The sequence below is a fragment of the Rhagoletis pomonella genome, unplaced genomic scaffold, assembly GCF_013731165.1.
Source record: "Rhagoletis pomonella isolate Grant_MI unplaced genomic scaffold, Rhpom_1.0 Rhpom_scaffold_00001, whole genome shotgun sequence".
NCBI lineage: Eukaryota > Metazoa > Arthropoda > Insecta > Diptera > Tephritidae > Rhagoletis > Rhagoletis pomonella.
This window is the reverse complement of record NW_023458555.1, coordinates 36507617-36533703: the sequence shown is the minus strand read 5'-3', so window position 1 is coordinate 36533703 and position 26087 is coordinate 36507617. Positions and strand designations below refer to the sequence as shown.

The 26087-nt window shown below is 32.8% G+C and overlaps 2 protein-coding genes across 3 annotated transcripts; both read right to left on the bottom strand.

Moving 5' to 3' along the window:
* Positions 1 to 506: 506 nt before the first annotated feature.
* Positions 507 to 15791, bottom strand: LOC118743662 (inhibitor of nuclear factor kappa-B kinase subunit beta). Its single transcript, XM_036476430.1, has 6 exons — positions 15521 to 15791; positions 4243 to 4652; positions 3134 to 4171; positions 2869 to 3056; positions 2367 to 2801; positions 507 to 799 (listed from the first exon to the last, which is right to left on the bottom strand). The coding sequence occupies exons 1-6, from the start codon at positions 15624 to 15626 to the stop codon at positions 739 to 741; spliced, it is 2238 nt and encodes a 745-aa protein (XP_036332323.1). The 5' UTR covers positions 15627 to 15791; the 3' UTR covers positions 507 to 738.
* A 2444-nt stretch (positions 15792 to 18235) lies between these two features.
* Positions 18236 to 25099, bottom strand: LOC118743685 (protein takeout). 2 transcript variants are annotated; one of them, XM_036476457.1, is made up of 5 exons: positions 24766 to 25099; positions 19440 to 19531; positions 19121 to 19358; positions 18930 to 19063; positions 18236 to 18826 (listed from the first exon to the last, which is right to left on the bottom strand). In XM_036476457.1, exons 2-5 carry the CDS (start codon positions 19513 to 19515, stop codon positions 18525 to 18527), a joined length of 750 nt encoding a protein of 249 aa, XP_036332350.1. In that variant the 5' UTR covers positions 19516 to 19531; positions 24766 to 25099; the 3' UTR covers positions 18236 to 18524. The 2 variants fall into 2 exon arrangements, with proteins under 2 accessions (XP_036332350.1, XP_036332342.1); XM_036476449.1 differs by having other exon boundaries at positions 24747 to 25097.
* Positions 25100 to 26087: the final 988 nt, after the last annotated feature.

Below are 26087 nucleotides of genomic sequence, written 5' to 3'. Positions count from 1 at the left end.
AAATTATCAGCGTACATACAGTAGTGGCCATATAACTAGGGATACTTCTTCTTTACAAGTTTTAACCATTTATTTTTTCTTTATTTATTTTTGCAAAAATATAGTTTATACGACAACGAAAACCACGTAAATAAAAGTTTCAAACCTTGAAAAAGATTTATGAAGCTTAGCCACATTTCAAAAAATGGTCATCAAACTTTCAAACATTTTAATCAGAATTTCTAGGAAAAATTCGGGTATGCAGTTTTGTAGCGCATTTAATTCTAATATAAAATATTGTGCGTTTCGGATTCGCGTTGATTTTTGAGAACTTTTTTTGCTGACAGTGTTGCTCATTTTCTCCTATATAAAAAAAAATATATTCCACCATATTTTGTATGAAGGAAAACGGGTAACAGCGTCGGCAAAAAAATCAAGCAAAAATAAAATAAATAACCCAAACTTGTAAAGAAGTAGTGTCCTTATTTATGTGCCCACCACTGTACATACGTAAATATGCACACACATAAAATTTACTCGTATAATCCTTACATATACATGTATAACAATAAGTAACATTAACGTAACACGTAACAAATGAATTTGTTATCACAATCAGTCATGCTTTACTTAAATAGTATTGTCAAAAAATATATACATACATACATATGTATGTATACATGTACAAACATATATTGCAAATGCTATTGATAGGCTTTCTGGCAATATATTTAGAAACTTTGTAGTTTGTAATGCGGCTCACTCATTTATGGTAGCCGGCAGATCATTGTTTTTATTCATATCTTCTTCAATGTCCATTCTGAAATAAAGTAAGAAGAAATTGAAAATAGAAAACTTAATATCAAAATACGCAGGGGCATATTCATAGTCAAAATAAAGTCGACTCTTAAGTGCCCCACAATATTTAAAAGTTGAATCTACATACATATCTCTGTAGGGACAGAGAAGGGATGGGTTGGCGGCCGTGGTTGGGTACAATGGAGATTAAGACTAAAGCTAATACTAAACCTAAAGGCTAAGATTAAGATTATAATTTAAATTAAGTTTAAGACGATTAGCCACAAAACTAGAGAAGAAAGTTTAATCAAAATTAGTATTCCAAAAAAAATATATATGGGCATTCCCAAGGCGGCGCACGTGACAGTCGTACGATTTCAATGTGATACAAAAAAGGAATACCATTTGTTTTCTTTAACTTTTTTGGGCCATTGTATAGCACATAATTAGCTTCTTATTTAACCGAAAAATGAAAACAATCGAACTGCTTGGTCCTGAAATATAAGCATTTAAAGAGAGTGTCGTTACGTGACAAAAAATGGAAGTTGATTTTTTCTTTTCTTGCAAAGTGGAAAAACTTTGCGAATTGTGGATGGCTATTTTCATGAAACTTATTTTAATATGATTTGGAGCAATTCTAGTTGTTTTTAGAGTTTTTTGAATTAATGCAAATTGTTTCAATTCTCTTCTACAACCCCAAGTGTGAAACGTGACGTGACGTGGCGTCACGTGACATAAATTTCCATCGTTATATTTTTGTTAATATTGCTTTTAATTGAATTTTGAACGCAAATAAAACATGTTTTTTATGTAGAATATACTTCATATTTTGACTCCAGTGCCAATTCAGGGTAAATTTATTAGAAATCTATGATTTATTATGTTTCAACCACATACGCCAAATTCGAACCAAATCGGACCATAAATACGGTTTTTCGAAATATCTCGACCTTGGCACCACCTAGGAAGACCATTTTATGCAAACATGATTCTACTTACATATCCAGTATATATTTTAAAAAGCAGACAAATCGGCCCGTAAATACTTTAAATATAAAACTTTTATTTTTTTTGTCGTGGTGGACCTTCCGCTGGAAACACCCATATATATATATATAAAAACACTTTAATTAGCCTGTGTAGGTCCAAAATATCTGGCTATGACCTTTAACACTCTCAAACAGATGCCAAAACGCAAACTACCTATCGTTCCCTCAATATAGAAAGGCACTAACAAATATAGTCGCTGAAATGCAAAAAAGCCGTAACTGACTAAAATTTTTTATTGCTTAAGATGATGTGGGGACTTATAAATTCGATGAAATGCATCATAATCAATCAAAAAGGGGTTTTTTTTACGGCTTTTTGTATTTTAGCGAAGATGCGAAATAGGGCCTTTCTATATTAAGGTAACATATATTAAAACTATTTTTTACTTAACCGACCTCTTCCTGTAACTCCTTAAATACCATGCAAATACTATGTTTTTTACATCTCTTGAGAGCTCTGCTTTAGACTTATATAGAATTACCAAAACCCAGAGCTAATGCAATTATAAAAATATTTATTAATATAATTGTAAAACTTACTGCACTATCATTCCAGTCACTTCTTCGATCAAGGGCGTAACAGGATAGTGAAGAAGTTCGCTAATGCTGTTCTCTACGTCTGCATTGCCATTAAGGAATTTCGTTGACACTCCATCCTGTGCTAATTTGGTACTTTGTACTTTACCACCTTTGTAAATGTCAATAATTTTGGTGTGAAAATCTATAGTACTTTGCGTTAAATTGTTTCCCATTTCCTCTAATTGACGCAAACTATTATCGACAATATTTCGTAACTTCAAGAACTCCTGATTCACTGAACTAATGTCGGAGTAGGCAAATTTTAAGTGCGGACTCTTTAAAGCATTTTCTCTTTCACCTAGGCACGCGTACACAGCTGTTTTGCAAGCCTCTAAGCGCTCCTTTTCATTAACTCTGACTTTCTGCACTGTTTCAAGATGACGTCTAAACTCCAGGCTGAAAGGTCACGGAAACAATGTTATAAAAAAATAAATGAATTAAGCTTACTATTGTGAGCTCTTACAGCTTATATGCGTCTTTATTCTTTAGCTGGTCGAAAAATGGATTTACTGCCATTTCTTTGGCACGCCGCAATCCAGATTTATAGTAACGGCTGACCTTGGTCTTAAGTCCATTCAAAGTAGCGATATCTTCTTTAAATTTCCACGCTTTCGCCCACCATTGGTTGAAGAAATTGTCGCAATTTCCAATCTAAAAAAATATTATTCAAAAGTTTATATTGTTTAATAAATGAGCTTTAAATCAGTGCACAGTATTTGCAGTATCACCTGCGTCAAGCACGCCCGCTGTGCCGCTTCTACGCTCATGCAAAATTGTTCTACACGACCATGCATGTCGGTGAGCGCTGTGAAATATTGTTGCAAAGGTCTTCCCTTCTCTTCTGCATCGAACTGGAATATTTCGTGCTCCATGGTCAGAGCATATTCTTTCAAACCACTAACAAATGCTTCTAGTTGGAGCTGCTCATTACCAAGCATAAAATGTGTACTTTGTTCGATAGTTCTCAACAGCCAATTTGGTATTTCTTTTCGGGCATTCAAATATTTTTTTAAATTGACTGGAATTTCCGGCTGCGTTACCTGGTATTCTCTGCATTTCATGTCATCTATATACAGCATCGCTGGCGGACTATCGCTATCACGATTATTTTGCCATTCTTCGACGAAAAAGTCGATCGCCCTGTAGGTGTGAGAAAGCACTGTTCTGGGATGGCCAGTCGGGAAAATACAAAACATATCTTCTATGCCGGTGTCTCTCTTGACAAGCTCTCTAAAATCTAAAAGTGTCATCTGTTCTGTGAGTTCCCATGCATAAAATTTCAAAGTGGGTAAAACGAAAACCGTCAATACTTTTTGTGCCAAAATACGATCCAAATCGGTATAAAATGTAAGGACACGCTCCTTGGTTTCCGGTACTAGTCGCGTACCGCGCGTGTGGTAATTCTGATCTAATGCTATAGTTAACCAATCTTCAATATTAGTTAAAAATACTTTACTCATGCGATTCTCAATTGGCATTTTCTCATGGAAAACATATTTCAGTTCATTTATGTCCTCCGTAATAGCAATGCATTTCTCTTTTTTCTTACGTATATTTGTTACTATATCATACAGCTGTTGATGTGGTATGAATGGCAAATTGCCACACATCAATTCGAATGCAATTATACCCAGCGACCAATAGTCTACGGTATTCTTATAGTGGGCCGTATCCAAGACTTCTGGTGCAACATAGTTGCGGGTGCCAACAATACTTTTTAGCATAGTATTTTCAGTAATGTTACGGGCGAAGCCGAAATCAGTGAGCTAAGAATGAAAAACAAAAACCAATTATTGCAGAGTAGTAAAAAATACCTAATAAACACGAAGCTTTTTACCTTATAGATCCGGCGCCCATCCGTCGCATTATGAATGACCACATTATCCGGCTTGAGATCTCGATGTTCGATGCGACATTTTGTGTGCAAAAACTCAATGGCATGACGAAGCGCATGCAATATCTCGCGTACCTTGAACTCCGCCAACCCATTGATGTTTTGCACCAATTGTAATTGTGCGCGTAAGTCACCGCCGTTGCAGTATTCCATGACGATAGGCTGTAGTGGTCGCCAGGCATGGCGTTCTGTGAGGTATGCGATAAACTGTGGTTCAACCAGATCATTCAAACCGCGCACTATGTAAGGAGCTTGCAATTGCGTCATCCATTCCCGCTCTTGCTGCCAACGTTGCTGGAGTTTGACGATTTCATCCTGGCTGAGATTGGCATTTTCCTTCAAACTCTTTGTTGCTGTTAGAATTTGTAAAAAAATAAATAAAAATTTAAAATAGTTTGCATCAAGTTTTTGTGTTGTAAGTACATGTCTACAAAATCTAAGTGGTAAGAACTGGCTTGCGTTAGCAGTTGATGACCTAAAAACTAAATTTCTAAAAGCCAACGATTTCCAAAAATATATTCAGGACTGGGCTTTGCAGCGACTAAGGTAGAAATTTGGTCACAAACGACCCAAGTATACTTTAGACATGGAGCGAGCTCTCATCCAGGCTTTCTGATGGCAACAGCGGTGGCGCGTTTGATAAATAATCCAGACAAATATATAGTGACGACGTCACGACCCTCCACACGAATCAGACGAGGTAAGCACAGCAATAATACGGCTTAAATACGGCATGGGTCCGACGGCATACCAGTTGACCTTCGCATAGCCAGCGGCGCAGACTTAGAAAACGGACCTTTAAAATATGGGTAATTTAACAAAGTTAATTTAATTTGCAATTAACGGCCAAATACAAATAAACAAAGAATATTTTTTTATTAGGTTTGTTCCATACGAGTCCGCGGGATACCGCGGGTGCCGTTATAATGAAATGAAGATGGTAGCGAGACGTATTTGCCGCAATAAGAAGGCAGAGGCCGAAATACGTCAGAGCGAAGAGCTTAAAATTCTAGCCGACAGGAAAAACGCTCACAACTTTTATCAGAGAGTTAGGCGACTTACGGAAGGTTTCAAGACCGGGGCGAACTCCTATAGGAACAACCAACGACCGATGTCCAGAACGTTTATCAAATTATGGAGGAACACTTTTCCACATTATTGAATGGCAGCAGCATTTAAAGTAGTGGAGCAGACGAGCACGAGCCCCCAGTCAATGATAATGACCAGCGATTTGAATGCGTCAAAAGAGCAGCGAAAAAGTTCTTTTTTAAATAGTAACATTACTTTGATTTAAATGAAGCCTTAACGTAGAAAACGCTTACTTAAATTTAATTTCTTGTATTTTATTGTTATAAAATGTTTGTGATACAAATATCAACTAAGGAATTAATATTTATATTTATTTTCTGTACTTTACTTTATAAAAAAAATATAAAAAGATATTGAATTTTTGATTTGAATTTGAAATCTAAAAAAGGTCCACATTCTCGGTTCTCCTTGGAACCAGACTCTAAAGAACCGGTTCCTTAAATACTCGAAACCGCATATCAGTAATGTACATATGTGTGTATGTATGTATGCATGTATGTATGCATGTTTGTATGAACTTATATACATGTACATGCACTTATGTATATGCATATACATATAAATCCAAAGTTTTGTTTATAAACAATGAAATCTGAAAACTTTGTAATATCTACGTAAGTACTCTATATGTACATGTATACATTTTCATATATACAGTGGTGGTAATATAAATAGAGCCGCGACATTTTAACAAATTTTGCCTATTTCTATATTTGTGAAAAGGTTATAAAAACTCTGCAAAATTGCATCTAAATTTTCAACATTCTAATCAGATTTATAGCGCATTAAATTTTAGTATAATAAAGTGTAAGTTTTAAGTAACTAAAAATCGTCTCGATTTTTGACAATTTTTTCAGGCATATTCCATACAAAATATGTTACACTTTTTTTTTTTTTAATTAGAAAAAAAACGTGTACATTTAGAAAAAATAATCAAAATGATGTGTTTTTACGTTACACATTTTTTTTAATTAGAAAAAAACGTGTTACATTTAGAAAAAAATCAAAGTGATGTGTTTTTATTATCTTAGCCATGGGTGTATACATTTTTACATACATGCACACATCCATATGTATGTATGTATTGTACATGTTTATTTATAAATGTGGAATATAAAAAACGAAATATTGATGTTGTTGATTACAAACAGTTTAATTTGTATGTGTACAGACATATTTTTGTATGAAAATATGTGTTCATACTACAAACATATGCATGCGCATACGTTGCGCCTATATAGCCACAATTCATTGTATTATTCTGGAAGTAAAGTTAATTTTTAACTCTTTTCGATACAAATGACAACGACAGCTTTTCAAAATTAGTTTAGTGTTCTAAAGAAATAATAAAATGCAGTTTGGACCAAATGCGTACACCCATATGTGGATCTTTCTTAAAATGATGGACAAAATTGTATTTAATAAATACTCAGAACTACAAGCATTAAAGTATTTAAGGGGCCCACAATACTAATTTCAAAGTGGACGGGACGGGTGTTTTCGGGAAGTTATGCGGGCGGGACGGAACAAAAATTGTTTCCCAAAAACCAGCAACTTCCGAAAATTCAGAAAATCTTCTTTAAAAACGTTGTATGTAAATAGCACTTTGTAACATTATATTGAGACAAAAACGAGCGGCAAGCAAAACCTGAAAGAATAACATGAAAATAACTGATTTTTCAACATAATGAAAGTAGAATATTCGAGAAAAGATTGTTATTGTATACCAGCAAATACCCGGCGTGCTACACTGCGCCTTGAAAATTTATAAAAAATTAAATATATGTAGTTGAATAGTTTTATGAAGTGAGATTTTCAAACAAATTCCGATACAAGAAAGATACTTTATTTTTTATAAATAAAGGTGTTGGTAGATAGGTAGGTAATCCTGGAAATGTAATCTATAATCTTATAACTCGATTCTACAAATCGTACACTTTCTTCAAAATTATATTAATTCAGTATTTATATTATCTTATCAAAAAACAATATTTTAAATAGGTGGCAACCCGCCACAAAAATATTTTCGGCAATAAATAATAAATAAATAAATAATCTTAAATGATTTAAATTTGTTTGATTTTATTCCTTTTTAATTTTGTAATATCTTTGAGTTTGACAAAAATGACACACAAATACACAGAGCAAATGTTGCCTTCTCATCGCCCTCTTCTTGGTGTTTGTGCGTAGAGGGCAAAGGTTGCATTTTCCGGTAGAAATGAAATCGGCATTAGCCATAGTATCGCACTTTTAGTCTGTCCCTACATACATACAAGTCCTTTTCCCGGAAAAACTTTTTATGTGCTTCTTATCGACGGCAGCGTTTCAATTCCAAATAGCGACCAATTTTTTTTAGCAGCAAATGTAAATATTTGATAGTGAAATAAAACATAATATGCACATATAAATTAATATGTGCTTATGTTCATATGCAGTGTTGCCAGTTTAGCCTTTTTGAGGCTAGAGCTAGCTTTTTTCTTTGTCGTTTAGCTGCGAAATTTAGTATTTGGCTTCAGGGCTTTTTTCTAGCCTTTTCTTATTTGCAAACTAGCATTTTGGAACCCTTATGCAGTGTTTTAAATTTACCCTTTCCTTTAATGTTTTGGGTATTTTTGATCCAATAATAGAAGTTAGTCAATTTTAAGAAAAAAGAAGATTGAATTCAGTTAATATTTTATTTATCACATGCAGAAACTTTATCAACAGGTGCTGTATGCTTATCTGTTCAAAGTTGCCGTTAAATACTAAATAAGAATTTGGGTCAAAATGACCCAGAAACACTGTGGGTGTATGGAAAAACTATGTTGTCTTCTAGAAAATAAAATAAAATAAAAAAATCTCTTTATTTTTTGCAAAACCACTGATTACGCTTTTAACGAATAGACAACGCCGCAGCTTATTTAAAATTACCTAACTCTGTAATTAAAGGTTTTCATGAAAATTGGGTAATTTTGACCCAATCATTGCTCCACAATATTTGTTTGTATCAGTACTAAATTATTGTTCCGGTTCAGTTTTACTTGACGAAATATTAAGCGAATATCACCCGGCGCCATCGCTTTGTCCGACCAAATTTACTCAACGAACTCGTTCTTTATACTTCAACAGTTTTTTCAGCGACTGTCAAGTGTCCACATAAAACCAGGAAAAGCATGTTATTTCTTAGAACACCGCACCCCACGGGAATTTGACGTCATTCGACTACATCGTGAGTCTCTTTATCGCCTCTGCTATTGCGTCAGATGCTGCGGATCATTTTTCGCTGCTTTCTAGCATAGCCTCCACGAGTGACTCAGGCATGAAACTCTCGCCAGAAATTTTGCGAAGTCTGCATCTGGTACTGTCAAATCGTATACACTCAAAACAGACGTATTCTATTACATCTGTTCCGCAGTAGTCTCAAATGGGTTGCGGTTCGTGTTTGCGTCGGTTATGGTATGCTTTGAAGCACCCGTGTCGAGTTAAAAAGTTTATCAAATAGAAATCGACCTTGCCGTTTAGTCTGCTTCATTTTCGTGTGCGCGCTCCAATTTAAACTTTAACGATTGTAATCGTATTGAAATGTATGAAGATATTTGGTGGTAAAAATTTACCATTACTTTGTCTTTAAGAACTATGGGCTTTTAGACCCTAAAAAAAGAGTCCCCTTTATTATTAAAATAGTTTTATTAAACGGTATGGTATTCAAAAATGTTTGCACAAGGCTTTCGTGAAATTTTATGATCGTAAATACTTTGGTTGTTGAGGTATTTACATTTTTGTTGCTCGGTTGTACATTTGTACCACCTCTTTGTGCAAAAGAGTTAAAGACATAATGAAAAGACTGACCTTTTTTAACCTCTTTTTTTAGCTTTTGCCCGATTTAGCTTCTTTTTTTTTTAAGTCCTGGCATATGGCTGTATTATCAATTACTCAATCATCAAGTAAATTTTACTTCCATTGTATTTGTTTTTCAAAAGATTACAAGGTCATGTGCCCTAAAGGTTTTTGAAAAGAGCTCAGTATTGCAGAAATGCAAAAATTATGTGCACTTCAGATGATCAGAAACTTACCGATTTTCTACTATCAACAAGAAGAACGAAGTCGATACTTCTGGAGGGATTACTATCAAGGCATTGTTTGCTAGCAGCACATGCGTTTAAACTAACTCTTATAAATCACAAAAAGTTTAGGAAGTGTAACTAACAGGGGAAAAGGTAGGACATACACATAATTTGTGAGTGCCTCCACACCTCCAGGGTGTTTTTCAATAAAATTCTTAAATAGGGCGTTCTTCAATTAAATTTTGAAGTAGTGCGTTCTTGAAAAGGTTTCTGAGATAGGGCGTTTTCGAACTGGCTGCCGAGAATGGTCGATATTCCACTCAGGTGTCGATATATTGTTATTAAAAACTTTTAATATCTATAAATGGGATTTTCGAATTTTAAAATGGGATAAGCAGAGCGCAGACAAAAAAGTACTTCGCTACATGTCTGCTAGAAGGGCTTTTCCTTTTTATAATTCAAGCTAAAGCATTGCTTCATATTTTTTAGCGTTACAAACACGGTTGCCACTTTGGTAAATTATTACCAAAATTGGTAGAAAAAATGTGAGTTGGTAAAAAGGTAAATTTTTTTTTATTTTGGTAGATTTTTGTTAAAGTATTTTGATTTAATACAAATACTTTTTGGTTATACTAAAATTCCAAAAAGTTCGAAATTTAGACGAAATGTTTTTGAATTTTTCTAAATGTTGTAAATAGCTTAGATCCTTGATTTTTATGGTTTTGGTTAAAGCGCAAATAATATTCTTATATAAAAAAATAGCACACAAAATTTTACATGAAAAACATTCTGCATACTAAAAAATACATAGCGGTTTTTTGAGTCACTGTATTTGTCTATTATAACTCCATTTGAAGTGTTTTTAAAAGATGAAGTTTCGTTGTACCCTTTAGTTTCATCACTTTCGTTTTGGTTGAAGAAAACCGAGACGACGCCATTAATATGATCTCAAATACACCACATCATTAGTTAAATAAAAAAATTCCTTAATACACGATTTTAATTTTTTATGAAATAACTAAACAAATAGAACAAAAATATAATTTTTGTTCACTTAAAACAACTAAAAAAGTTATTGGTACATACATATTTTCCAGATTTGGTAGATTTTTTTCAAGTGGATGGTAAGTATTTTTTTCTGGCAGTGGCAACCCTGGTTACAAATGAATTTCAATATGCATTTTCCATCACAATAAAACATAAGTATTTGATATGAATATCTTACAGAAGTATGACTTTTCTGAATTAAAGAAGCAGCTTTAGAAGAATTCCTTCAAAAGCCCTTGCGAACTACGCCCTACAACAGCCTATCTATGAGAAGCAAAAGCAGAAGCCCTTCAATTTGTACCACTCCATATAATGGGAACGAGAAAGGAATGCAGAGTTGAAGGCGATTTTTCAAAATGCTGGAACCCATCGCCTGTTTTTGTATGAAAGTAAAGAACTTTTTAATGTGGATTTATTTTTATGCGGCTTTGAGGAACGCATGTACCGCATAAAAATAGACCTAAGTGTACTATAGAATAGTTAGTGAATAGCTGAATGAAATCGTGTTCATATACAAACATGTCGCTTTTTTAATATAAAAGGGACCAAACAACTCATTTTCTTTCTAAATCAGGCTTTGTGCAAAAATCAGTCACTAAAAACGAAATACATTTTTGCAACTGCTATAGCATTAAATAAATTACAGTGTTGAAACAAACAGAAATTTAAATACATTCCCAACTAAAGAAATTAAATTTGTAAGCAGTTTTTTTAATAAACAAAAATTCTTTAATTTTCTTTCGAAATCCAGCTTAGTACAAACATCTGCGATTACCAACTAATAAAATATCCAACGAAATTTAAAAAGTAATTATCGCAGTATTAGCATACATATGTACGTACATACATATGTATAGTATTTAATAAAAAACAGCGTCTGAACTAAACGAAACTAAATTACTTTAATTTAAAAGTACTGCGTTAAGAAATGAAAATGCTTTTCTATATAATTAAAGTTAATGTTATGCACATATGTATGCAAGTGCAAAGGAAGTAAATATGTGTATTTAGACATTTATGAAATGTGAAAGAAAGAAATACATACATACATACAGTTGTATAGTATGTATACCTCGTTTATAAATTTTATTTGATTTTAGAAATGTTTGCCAAGCGAAAAGCCAGACGCGGTACCGAACTATTTTCAGCCGTCTGGCACGACGCCAAAATAAAAACTTTTTCATTTCAAACAGTAGAACATACATACATACATATCGTCGTTTAAAGTACAAAACCGCGTAACTGACATTTTCTGCCAAAAATTGGATTTGCCCACACAAGCTCTTGGCTCAATCCTTATCCATTCGCCCTGAAATATTCTAGCCAGAAATGCGATTGCTTTATAAAAACGAGAACCATTTTGAAATATGAATATTTTTACGATCTAGAAAATAATTTCTACAACTTCACATACGCGGTTTTGCATTTTGTTGATACGCGGTTTTGCACTTTAAACGACGATATGTATGTATGAACAAGCCTGCATACATACATGCACTAGCCAGAATATGTTTCCGTACATTGTTTTTTTTTTTAATATTTGCAATGTTTTTCGTAACACATTTTTTTCGTTAATTTTTAATAGAAATATAGTTTATTCCGCATCAAGTGGCATATAAATTAATGATTCAAAGTTTTTACAAAATTTAGGAAAATTCGACAAATTTCCAACAAATTTTTCAATTTTTCAACAAAATTTTCAACTTTTAAACAAAATTTTTCAGAATTTTTTTGAGTATGTAGTTTTGTAGTTCACTCAATTTCAGTATCATAAAGTACAAGTTTTAAGTAGCTATAAACTACGGTTGATTTTTGAGAATTTTTTTTGTTTAAAAGTGGAAAATTTTGGTGAAAATTTTTCGAATTTTCCTAAATTTTGTAAAAACCTTGAATCATTAATTTATATGCGATTTGATACAGAATGAACTATATCTCTAATAAAAAATAGCGAAAAATATTGATTACAAAAAACATTGCTAATATTTAAAAACAGAAAACACTGTACGGAAACATATTCTGGCAAGTGTATGTATACAGCTGCGTGCAACTTATTAGCAACGATGATAGTACCAGGTTTACATATAAGTTGATTATCTTCATTTTCGTGCTTAACTCCCTAATCTGTAATTAGAAAAAGCGATAAGCCATACAAAATTCGGCCCTCGTTAATCTGTAATTATAAAATAATCTCAGATTAAACCAATAGCTTTTCGGTGTCCAACCTAGTTTTATCGATTATTTGTGCGAAGAAGAGGAGAAATGTCAAGTGTAAAATTAAAACAAAAATGTGTAAACGTGGTGATTAACAAACGAGCTTTGATTGAGATTATTTTTATATGTAAACATACTAGCCACAAGCCGGTCAATATTTAGGCTACGTTCAAAATATTACAGTTCAAGTTTCTAAATAAATATTATATAAAATATTTGTCAAAAAAGGTTGTGTAATTAATTAATAGCGTCTGAATCGTTGTAGTATAAAACTCATTTAACTAAAAAATATGTTAAATTTGGTAGCTAACCAACACACTCGATCATAGCTTAGCACCTATGTACGAGGTAATTTAACCAACAAATTTTGGGGAATTTTTGAAGGAGCGCTTCTGGTAATGTATTTATTTGGGGTCATTATTGTCAAAAAAAGTTATGTACATATATTAATGTATAGTTTGGGAGTGCTTTTATTAGTATTAAGTATTTCTTTACTGCATTCACCCGAAGGAGGTGAACTGCTAGTGTTAATAAATTGTCAGTTTAATTTCTTATAAAATTTACCTTTAGGTTTATGCATCTTAAGCTTATGTACATACATCGAAAATTTGTTTTAGAGAATCAATGTGAAATAATTGCGGAAACGACTAACCGGATTGCTGGGAAACCGAGACGTCTGCTTTTTCAATAATTTTTGCAAAACAAATAGGCAAGCAGAGCTGTTAAATTTTCATTACGGCTAGTAATATTAAATATTTTTGCATTTTTTAATTTTAATGATTATTTTAATTTTCTTAAATAACCCAGCAATTACTAATTAATTATAATTAAAAATAATCAAAAATAATCATGATTAATTGCCATTAAAAAAATAATTAGAAATAATCAAAATTAATCAAGCTATTTTTTAATTATTTGGTTATTTTTAGTTGTGTTATTATGTTTAATTATTTTATTTTTTTTAAGTATTTGATTATCTTCAATTATTTGATTATTTTTAATTATATGATGTTTTTAATTTTCTATATAATCAACAGTTTTGCCGGTAAATATAAATGTATGAAGAAAAAATACATTTTTTGCCTAAAATATTAAATTTTTTTAAAACTGTTGATTATATAGAAAAACGTTATATGAACAGATTAAAGGAATTGTAATGTTTAATTTTTTTAAATTTGTTTGAGCAAAATCGGACTAGTGGCTCTCGAGTTATGTCGAAAAAAGACCACCAAAGGTGACAATTTCCCCTATATGATAGTTATATATATATCTCAATTCCTAGACGTGACCCAGCGAAACGCCGGGACACGTATAACTTCTTTTTTACCGATATAACTTTCCCCGGTAGTTTGAACCCTTCACGATCACTGACCCCTACCATTTGTCTCACAGTGTTATATGCACTACCATATTATCTACTCACTTTTGAATAAAACTTAAAATACTTTGGCAAAACAGAATTTTACTACAAAGACGATATTTGATAACTTTTACTAACCAAGTTTAGCTATGAATGAAAATTATAAAATCTTCCCTACTAGGTATACCTAATAGTTATATTTATCTGTAGGTTTTTATGTACATACATACATACAATCGTTCTTAATTAGTTGAACGGAACTAAAATATTCGTACATTCATTCATATAAATAGCCAACGTTCTGATAACAGTCCTTTCGAGTAGGCGGAGCCACCAACACTCATAATACATTGACTATAAACTGCTTGTTTAGCAGATTATCAAATCAATGCAAATTTCTAGCAAAGTATGGCCACGGTCAAGGCATATTGATACAAATAAATATGTGGTACAATTTATGCAAGCACAAATTCTACATGTATTACCCTTTTCTAATTCAGTGCTCAAATTTCGGGTTATTCTGCAAATGTAAAGTTTCTAACAATTCATTAAAGTTAATCTATTTAAAGTCACGTTTAGTATCATACTGCACAGATAAATATGTACAAACATATCGTATTTTAAAGTACAAAACCGCGTATCAACAAAATGCAAAACCGTGTATCAAAATAATGCGTATGTGAGGTTGCATAAATTATTTTCTAGAACCTAAAAACACATTAATATTTCAAAATGGTCTCTTATTTATAAAGCAATCGCATTTCTGGCTAGTATATTTCTGGACGAATCGATAAGGATTGAGCCAAGAGTTTATGTGAGCAAATCAAATTTTTGGCAGAAAATGTCAGTTACGCGGTTTAGCAGAATGACGATACGCGGTTTTGTACTTTAAACGACGATATGTAGGTATGTACATACATACATATATGGGTTGTTCACACTTGGCTGGTTATCAGGCTACCTGGTTATGTGGTTATATTTTTTATTCAGTTTACAACAATAACATACACTAATAAAGAATAATAATTTTTAATTAACCAGATATCCTGATAACCAGGCAAGTGTGAACAACCCAATATCCACAGAAGATCGTTATACGGTACTAATAAGCATTGAATAAATTAACGCGCGCCAATCACACCATTCCCCTAGCTATCAGCAACCCTCCGCTTGCATCCACAGATGTTAACGAATTCTCGGAATTGATACGCTGACTAATCGTTCGGTTTTGTTTTGCATTTTTCGTGCAATTGCACGTTTGGATACTTTTCATATATGTAACTACATACGTACATATATGTATTTTTATTCATCCCTAGTACATTACTTTCAGTAGTAAAGCTAATTTCATTAAATTAATTTCCGAATAAATCTATTGTTTACATTTGAACAAGGTTTGTTTCTATTACTTCATTAATCGTTGCTAAAGATTGTGCAAAATAACGACATAAATCAAATACTGCGCACATACCAATCTCTTGCCCGGTTTCCAAGTTCTGCCATAGGTGAACATCACCAAAGCCGCCCAGTCCCAGCTGGCGCTTCAACTGCCATGGACCAAAAGAGCCCAAATTCATTACGAACTCGATTTGAGAAGTCGCGTACAGTTCTTATTATTCTCAATTCTTACACAATTGTATAAACGGCCGGCCGTCTAACTCCCGCACTACTGCCCATCAAAAAAGCAACCATATGAAAATAACAAATTCAATGGAAATAATAAACTCGAGCAATGTCAGTTGTATAGCAGCGCGATAAACAAAGACCAAAACTAGTGACGTGCTGAATCATCGGTATGCAGTACTAATCGGTACCCGATACCGTTTCTATACATAAATTATTTTATTGCTGTTTTATGAAACATAGCCTAACAACGCAATCAGTACAAAACGATGCTTTCACAAAGATAAAAAATGTGAATTTGAGTGAATAATAATAAAATAAAAATTAATAAACCAAAATAATGTAATGTTTATTTAGAAATAAAATTATAAAATTAAATATTATTTGGAATCGCTCTGAGTGGGGACCGAACCTGAGTGATATTGCGTTTACGACTTCAACAACAAAAAAACGTAGAACCTTATTTTACCATTTTAAAATCGCGTTCTCCTCATTTTAAATTTGAAATTCTGTTTTTCACATGAAATGCATTTTAAGTCGATAATGAAAGAGTCAAAATGGTGATTGCAATAAAACACAGTTTTAATCGTTAAAACCTTTTTCTAACTTCTCGATGACTGCGGGCCAATGTCTTCAGATTCATCTACTTAAAACAAAAATGTTTCAAACAAGGAAGAGTTACTCTCCATTGTGGCGCGGGAATATGGATACACATTTTTCATTTGAATCAGCATAAAAACCTCTATTAGTCGTTTACAATGGACTTTTGATGGGCGAGGTTTCCGTGAGCCACTTTTTTTTTTAATTTCATGCACCTTTATTAGAAAACCTAAACATTTCATACCAAGTATTAAAGTAAATTGGTACCAAGCGTCGAGTCATCATATCACTACGCGAGCATTTGAGTGACAGATAACGCACCAGTGCTACCAAGCTCTTGGCAAGAATACCTAAAACAAATAACACTGGTGTGTTATTTGAGGAATTCAAGAGGCGCATAGTGTTGCACAGGAAGACTTAAAAAGTCTCCACTAAAAAGCGGTTTGTCAAAATTGTTTTTTGCTTTTTTTTGGTTCAAACAAAACTTTTCGCTTTGTTTTAGCGTATAAATTAGAAAAATTCGATAAAATTCTACAAAAAATTAGATAATTTTAAAATGCTTGCCTACTTAAATTTTTAATTTTTATAAAACAATTTAAAATTTTCTTAAAAATAGTAAAAATTGTGTCGCACATAATACCAGCGATTCCATCATATATCAATATGGCGTCCAGAAAATCCGAAAAACTTTACTTATATTCAAATTTCCTTCGGGTGCGTTGGTAAACACAAAACCAACGCAACTGTCTTGAATAAAGAACAAATTTCCACTCGTTTAACAAATTACTTGTGCGATGTCTTTACCTCAAGCTCTCAACAAAAACCATACGAAACATTTTCATTATTTCTGTTGCTTGAAAAAGTACATTGCCGTTGCTGTAAGATTAAAGTAATAAAAAATACGAGCATTTGTTGCTTGAGGTGAAAACCGATTTAAGTAACTTTGTTAGAAGAAAATTTCTTATTCATTTCTTAAACGTTTTTTTTAATGAAATTTTGGTTTTTCTTGAGAGCAGGATACAATGATTTAAGTCTAAACATATGTATGTAACTTAATGTAGGAATCAGATTTTTTTGCATATTTTTCCACAATTCCGTTCTCCTTTAATTTTCTTCTTGTGATATATTTCTGAAAAATAAAGTCATAATAATTTCATAGAAAAAAATTATTTAAATAATTGCCCTAACGCTGCGATTGCATAAGAAAATTCCCGAGAAGACAATTTAGAATATGTATTAGTTGTCAAATTGTTGTGTGAAATAGGCGTCCAGATAATTGTAAGGACAATACATTTTCAGCAACCGCCGTTAGTGTCTTTTGGTGTTAATTATATATAGTTAATAAGATATCCGAACACAAACCACTTTTTCATAATTCTGCGATTTTGTTTTTCCTCTTTTTCTCAAATTAACCAATTAACGTGACCGAATTGTCCAATTTACTGTCTAATTCACGGTCTTGGAAAAATCAAAGACAGTGACGAAGACAATGTGAGATTAGTAGAAGACAATGTGTGTTAGTGAAAAAATGTGAATATATTGTACATTTAAAAACAAAATAATTTAATTTGTTTGTTTAAAATATTCTATGAATTCATTATCGATTGTCGTTATCTCAATATCAGATTTCAGCTCCAATTTCGTTCGATTTAGAACGTCATAATCACACAAATAAAAAGAAAGACCTGAGGATTTACAGCCGAATTCATAATATCCCTGTTTTGGAATATCCCGTTTTCATAGAAATGCCATTTTGTAAAATATTTGAATGCCCTTATATTTTTTATCAATTTAAGTGCTGCCCTTGTAATGTTTTTACTTGGCTCCAGATTTTCATCAAATTTATTTGGACCCTAAACTTAATTTTATGAACTTTAAGTAAATTTGAAACGATTCTGTTATAAAAGTACACAGCCACAAAATAATTAATTTAAGCTATTAAAATATTTCTTTTTAAATTTGTTTTTTACTTTATTTTACAAATTTATGCTAACGATTTCGTTTACATCGTGTTATATCACATAATTTGCTTTCTATCCTTCGAGCATTTACATCTCTTTTACATATACATATATATTTGTACACGTTTATGGTTTATTTGCGCTAGACAATCCAAAATTTGGAATCTTTGGAGTTCACGCATCGAAGTAAAAAAATTGTAATTATACTAAATACATAGATAAAAAAATATGTAATCATAACTTTACAATTCAGTAGCTATAAAAATCATTTAAATTACAACATTTGCATATTTAAAGCGGAAATAGTTCATTATAAGTGAAACTATCAAGAATTTTACTTGAGACGGCGCTAAACTTCTTCTCCAAAGCGCGTTCGATGGGTTGTATAACTTCATTGGTAAATAGTTCGAAGTTTTGATTGATAGTCTCATTTATAATATCGCCTAGCGTTTTATCATTGCCGAATAGATTCTGCAAATGTACGTTTCCACTGCCTGTGCGAATCTTGACAACTAATTCTTTTAGGCCAATCAGTTCAACATCGTTCACCGTTGTAACGTTGAAGATAACCTTCACGAAGGCATAAAAATTGGCTATAAAAATTAAAAAATGCGAATCATATTATAACTCAACTGGGAATAGAAGACACTATGAAAATTTAAAATTTATATATGTATGTATTTCCTCCTAACTTACTGAAATTTCCAGTGAACGGGCCGTTACCCCGCAACGTTAAACCCAATAATTGTCCATTAATATTGTAGTTGCCTTCGCCGTGCAGATACGGCAAAATCAGTTCAAAATCGAACCTTCTGGCATCATCAGATGCTCTAAAATATATCAGAGTAATTAATATCAGAAATTTCCAGTCTCTGGCGAAGAACTACCTAATTTTTTTGATTTCAAAATTTGACGATCCGTAAACGTTGAGCTTTTTTACTTTAACGTTAATTCCATTGGCGCCACCTTCCAATATATTCAAATCACCGATATACAGTGGTTCCATAGCCGGAACACCCAATTCCTCAATACCATCAGCCAAATGCGGTCGTATAGAATGCACTGTTTCCTTGACACATTCCGCTATCTTTGGATCATTTCGATGGCAGATTTGGATGTAATCAGCTGTAAATACATATATGTGGTTTTGAAAAGTTTAGGTTTTATAAAACAAAGATAATGACAATTTGCTAAAAGTGCTCTTACGCATTGTTGCAGCATTTATAGGGCATAGGAACGCGAAAATAATTGCAAATGTCAGGAGCAAGACTTTTGGTTCCATTGTTGAGAAATGTGTCCTGAAAGAAAGTTCAGGTAAAAAAAAGAAATAAAGGTTAGATTGTATAAATACTCTATTACAATTAAATTGCTGTTCCTTATAATAAAAGTGTTTTCACCTCAAGATTTTAAATTTGTTAACGAGAAATATACTTTAAACTTTCTTCCTAATAAAAAAAAATTGCAAACATATTTATTTATTTTTTTGCCAGATTCCTAATTGTTTCAACATACTCTGTATACCTACATACGTATTTAAAACAACGACAAACTGTTAGCCTATATAAGCTTTATAGCTTTTGTTCTAGCTGACAATAACACTGATTCAAAACGAAAGCAACCCTAGGGCATGAATGAGTTGGCCATGAGGGCTATGCACACTGCAGGCTTTATTGGCCGCCCATTTAGAGGGCACGCTTGAATCGGATGAACTGCGCCCGACTAAAGACTTGGAAGTGCAGTCCGATCGCGTTCAAACTAAAAAGTCTGCCAATTATCGATCGACTACTTGATCAGCACGGTGCATACGCTGCAGACTTTTTTGACTTTTACCTTATTTTTTAATTTGAAACAAGATGCCAAAATGACGCGTTTTAAAAAAATCTTAGCCTTATAAATTCAAAAAAAAAGAGAAATCCTACTAGTTTAGATGTACTTAATGCTTTTCTTTTTGATTGGATGAAAAGAGAACGCACGCCCCTGTTGCGCGCTTTCGCCACAATTATAACGAGTTGTCCCTTCATGTTATCTACGTTCTTTGTTTAAACTTAAGTATATGCCGTCCCTAAATTGGAGCATTAAATTTTTTACGGTGCGTTACGTGTTAAAGTTGAGTGTAGAACACCGAAATAAAAGACAACTTTCTCGTACGAATTTAGAAGCATCCAAGTTTAGATTTCAACCGAGCACTTCTGAAAATCTACTGTTACGTCTAAGCGCCTTATAAGTTCTCTCCAATTGCACTTCTTCCGGTGTAGAGTTTTTTCTAATGCAACTCTGCTTGTTTTCATGCATAAATTTCTGTTGCGTTAATTAAAATGTTGCATGTTTTAATGTAATATCGTGTTTCGTATAAAAAATAAACATAAAGAACGTAATAAACTATAAGAGGTGTTTATTTTTCAAGTACATTTTCTAAGCAGTCCGCGGATAAGAACTTCGGGGTGTTTTTTTTATTGAGCCCGTTTCAATTTTGTAATTTATATGCTGCCTTCTTAATTCAAGTAAGTAACAATTGTTTAGCAAACGTTTAATCAATTTGATACGTTTTTCCTTATACATATTTATTACGACACAGATTTCAGAAGCACAAATCATTTGCAAAGACTGAAGGAGCACCTATTTGCGAAAACAATTTCCGCTATTTCATTGTGAGTTTCCGGTTTTTGGAATTTAAAAGCCTTCGCAATTAAAATACAAAAAGGAAGTTACATATTTTTATATATTGAGAAAGTACATACATATCTATATAAATCTGTTTAGTACTACGGCTGTAACCGAGGGATGCGTACTTTCACTCTGTAGGACCCCGGCTCGCTTCCTTGTCGGAAAAGCATAAAAAATGTTATTTTTGTAATACTGCTCGCATCCCGGCACCAATAGCACTCCTGCGTAAAACTTTAGGTTTCTTGAAAAAAAATGTAAGCTCCAAATATTAATTAATTGATATACATACGTGGGTCATTTCCCAACGAAGTGCTATTTTTTGTCCCCCCTTTTTAATTTTTTTTTTTATGGGTGGTAAAAACAAAAAGTCAAAAACAGCAATATACGATCCAAATAATAAGCCACCAACAAAGCTGTTTGTTTATTTTTTTAAGCCGTTTTGTTTTATTTTGCGAACGGCATTTCTTTGGAATATTTTACCTACTTCATATAAAAATATTTGTCCCCACACAGGTTATTCGATAATCAACATGAAGAAAAAAGTCTAAACAAAGAAACAATGAGAGGCGTAACTGTTTGTGAATGGCCACTTTTTTATACCCGAGCGCACTTCTGCACAAGGGTATTATAACTTTGTTTACATAACGGTTGTTTGTAACAGGCAAAACGAATCGAGATAGATATAGACAAATGTATACATAAATGATCAGAATGAAAAGAGAAATCGATTAAGCGGTGACTGTCTGTCCGTCCGTCCGTCTGTGCACACGATAACTCGAGTAAAAATTGAGATATCTTAACGAACGTTGGTACGTGAACTTCTTTTGGGCGTAGGACGGATGGTATTGAAAATGGCCGAAATCGGACAATAACCACGCCTACCTCCCATATAACGGTAATTTTAAGAAATACGAAAACTGCGATATTTTAGTAACTACTCAAGATAATTCACTTAAAATTGATACTTACAATGAGTTTCAAACAGAAAACATGAATATTATAAATTTTTGGAAAATGTGCGTAGCCACGCCCACTTATGGTTACATGTGTATATCTTGGTAACCGCTGCACCAATTTCTTCCAAATTTGGCACAGTTGTTGGCCTTAGTACAGTATACTAAATGGCTGAAAATTTTAAAAATCGGACAATAACCACGCCTACCTCCCATATAAGGGTAATTTTCAGAAAAACGAAACTGCGATATTTTAGTAACTACTGAAGATAATTCACTCAAAATTGATATTTGCAATGAGTTTTAGACGAAAAATAAGAATATTACAAAATTTTGGCAAATGGGCGTAGCCACGCCCACTTATGGTTACATGTGTATATCTTGGTAACCGCTACACCAATTTCTTCCAAACTTGGCACAGTTGTTGGTCCTGGTACAGCATACCAAACGGCCGAAAATTTCTAAAATCGGACAATAACCACGCCCACATCCCATATAACGGTAATTTAGAAAAATACGAAATCCTCGATAAATCAGTAAATATTAAAGCTAATTTATTCAAAATTGATGGTTGCAACAATTCTTTACCAAGAAATACGTTTATGACAAAATTTTGGAAAATGGGCGTAGCACCGCCCACTTGTGACCACATATATGTATCTCGCTAACCGTTCTAGCAATTTGTACCAAGCTCGGTATGGTTATTGTGCTTGCCACATAAAAGCAAACCGTTGGAAATTGTTGAAATCGGTCTAAAATTGAGGCCGCTTTTCATATAACGGTAAATTTCAGAAATGCTTGAAATTTCAATATTTCGAAATTTAAGGACGCTAATTTACTTAAAATGTATACACCCCGGCTTATCATGTAGCGGTAGCTTTCGGAAAGGAGGAAAACATATATTTAATACTTGCGCCGGGTATTTAATGTTCGGCTCCGCCCGAACTTAGACTTTCTTACTTTTTTTTATTGTTTTATTCTATTTTTACCTGAACAATTTTATCAACATAAGCGTGGCTTTCTATAATATGGTCCCTATGAATTTTCCTGAATGTCACTTAAGGAGTTTCAAAGATTTCTTTGTTTTTATATTTTCGTGAAATAAGAATTTTAGAAAAAAATAATAATGTTAAAAATCAGTACAATGCTTATCGGTAAGCATATTTTTTTCCAACAGTTGCTAAACTTATTTAATCCTTTAACTTACTTTTAAAAAAGTGATTTTCGGGAAAATATTTTACAAAAATTCAAAAATAATAAAATTGTTTTTGAACAGCCTGAAAACAATTTCGTATTCTGCACAAATGCACCTATTTGAAAATACCTCCAGAAATGGAGTTTTTTTTATGAATAAATAGTTTCTTAAAGATGTTTTTTGAAAAAAGTTCCTTCAGATGACAAAAAACATTTTAAAATCTTTCCAACGGAATCGTAATAATGAGATTTTTGAAGCTGTTTTTTTTTTACTTTTTTTAAAGATTGATTTACCCAATTTTTAATTTATTTATTTTTTTCAAATACCAACACATCTTAATCAACTTGGAACGATGGTCGTTCATCCTACATTTTTCTTTAATCCTTTGAATGAGCTTTTTAGCAAAGAAAGGGCGAAAAAATACCTTTCCAATGATACCTCACAAATCTAAATCGGAAGAGTTTAGGTTCAGTTATTGAAGTTTTTCGTATACCAATCTTTGAATAAGTTAAGAAAACAGCATCAAAAATCCCATTATTCCGATTCCGTAAAAATTGTTTTTCTTATTTTTTTTTTAATACTTTTATGTAAATGTTTTAAGCTTAAACCGTTTGTCATTTGAGGGGATTTTTTCAAAAAACATCATTAAGAAACTATTTTTATTCATAAAAAACTCCATTTTTGTACGGATTTTCAAATCGGTCCAGCTCGCTTAAATCTTAATATTTTTCCGAAATATTTTGGTGGACGTCTGGAAATATCAAAGGTTTTATAATTCCAATGGAAAAACAGTACCGTCTTTTTTCTTTGTATGGGGAGTGATGCAGTGCAATGTATGTACATACATGCTTAAAATTATTTCTGATTTAGAGATTGCTGCAACTTTATATCGTAAGCTGAACGAAAATTTCAAAGCGGCTACCTTGCACATTTTTCAAATTAACACACACTGCACTCGTTTGCGTACGCCAATTTTTTTTTTTTTTAGCAATTTTGCACATTTTTATTATTTTTTTTAAGTATATTTAGAACTTTGAAATAACTTGGTATTAACTAATGCGGCTGCTGAGCTCATGTGGTCACTCCTACGAACATATATATGTATGTATATAAGTATTTAACCCAATAAATTGTAACAGAATAGGTATTTTGGTTCCTCATTTTGGTGGAATCGCCTTAACCCTTTAACAAAAAATAATTAAGACTTAAAATTTTTTTGGTCGACTCAGCGCTGCTTAATCGGTTTTTCGAAAATATCAAAATGGCTTTTATCCATATAAGGCTGTTGACAATAACTTTGTTGTTAAACATATTTGTTACGCTTTTAAGTCACGGTTGAAATGTTGGTTGAACAGTATCGCGGCCACTGTAGCAAATATTTTCATACAAGAAGGATAGCAATTCGGAAGTTATGTATTTCATTCTCTTTTATTTGGCAGCTTAAAATGAATTTTAATGTGCATTTCACAATCAGCAGAAATTTATATATAATCCACACAAGGAATTATACATATATTAGGATAAGTAGGTTTGTGCGTCATAATTTAATAATGAACTAAACACACACTTTTTAATGACATCTGGAACACTTTATAAATGTTGGCAAATAGATGAAAACAACCTTAGTTTTATGCACTTTTTAATTGCATTTTCAGTTTTATGTAAAGTCTTGTTCAATACTATACTCTTTGAAACACTCACTTTTCAATTAAATGCTTACGTTCAAAAATTTCCGTTTTAACTTATGCAATATCCACTTTAGTTCTTATTTGCTTGCTACACTATTTTGCAGGTTTTTCCAATTTGGCAGAAAATAATTTAGATGTTTGTGTGCAAGGCCGAAAATAAGATAGAATTAAATGTATAGAACTCGCAACGAGCGTGAGGTGAACTTGAGAAGAACGCGCCTTAAAGAACGCCGCAATGAACTGAAACAAAACGAGTGCGCGACTTTGCATTTTTATAGAAGTTCTAAGCGCGTCATACTAAGCTGGCTTGTGCGCCGATCACACACTATTAGTTATCGTGCGGTTGGCACTAAAACAGCTAGCCGGTTGGGAGTATACAACATATACATATGTATGTACGTAAGTACATGCCGGAGACGACGGAGGATGTGAGAAACTTTCGTTAATAACCACGGCAGCGGTAGCCAAAATTAAAGTAGCTTATATCACAGCATTAAAACTACATATTCGAATACAATTGTATGTATGTATGTATGTATGTATGTATTTACGGTTGTAAATTAGAATGCATCATTAAACTGTAAAGGTAAGTAGTTGAACATCTACAGAATATTCGTTACCTTTGAAATTATATAATTAAATGTAAGGCATGTTGAAGTCGGGTCGCTCTCCGCTCCACTGTCTACACATGCACACAAACACTTGTTAGCTTCTGAAACTATGAACAACGCATGCAGTTGACAAATTGATTTATGTATGTGAATTTTGTCACTTATTGGCCGATATTGAGCGGAAGCTGTGCGAATTGAGCGTTAAGCTGATGCCACATAAAACGTTTGCTTCGCTTTACGTGACAGATTCGCTTTGACAGCTAAGATGAATTGTATGAAAATGCACAAAGCATGCCACATAGATCATTGAAGCTGCAGCGCGAAGCGAAAAGATGGCCAACTCCCATCTTTTTGCGCGCTTTGACAATCGGCCGGTTTAATATTTATTTTGTTTCGTCCAAATTCGAGTATTCATGCAGAAACATAAAACTTAATTACATTGCTGATAATTTTAAATCAAAATAATTAAAATCCACAGCAACTTTGATGAGTAAAAAAGCAGTGCAAAATTGATTTCTTGGCGTTCATTGTGGCATACCTTTTGCGTCTGGCGCTTTGCTGGCAAATTTATAAATGTCACGCAAAGCTACAAAGTTTTATCTGGCATCAGCTTTAAGCTAAGCGCATACCCCACCCACGGAGCGCATATGCGCATATGTACAAATGTTCATATACTCGTATGCATAAATAAGTACATATTTGTGCGAATTTTGTAGCAGCGAGAAAATTTTGCAAAAATATAG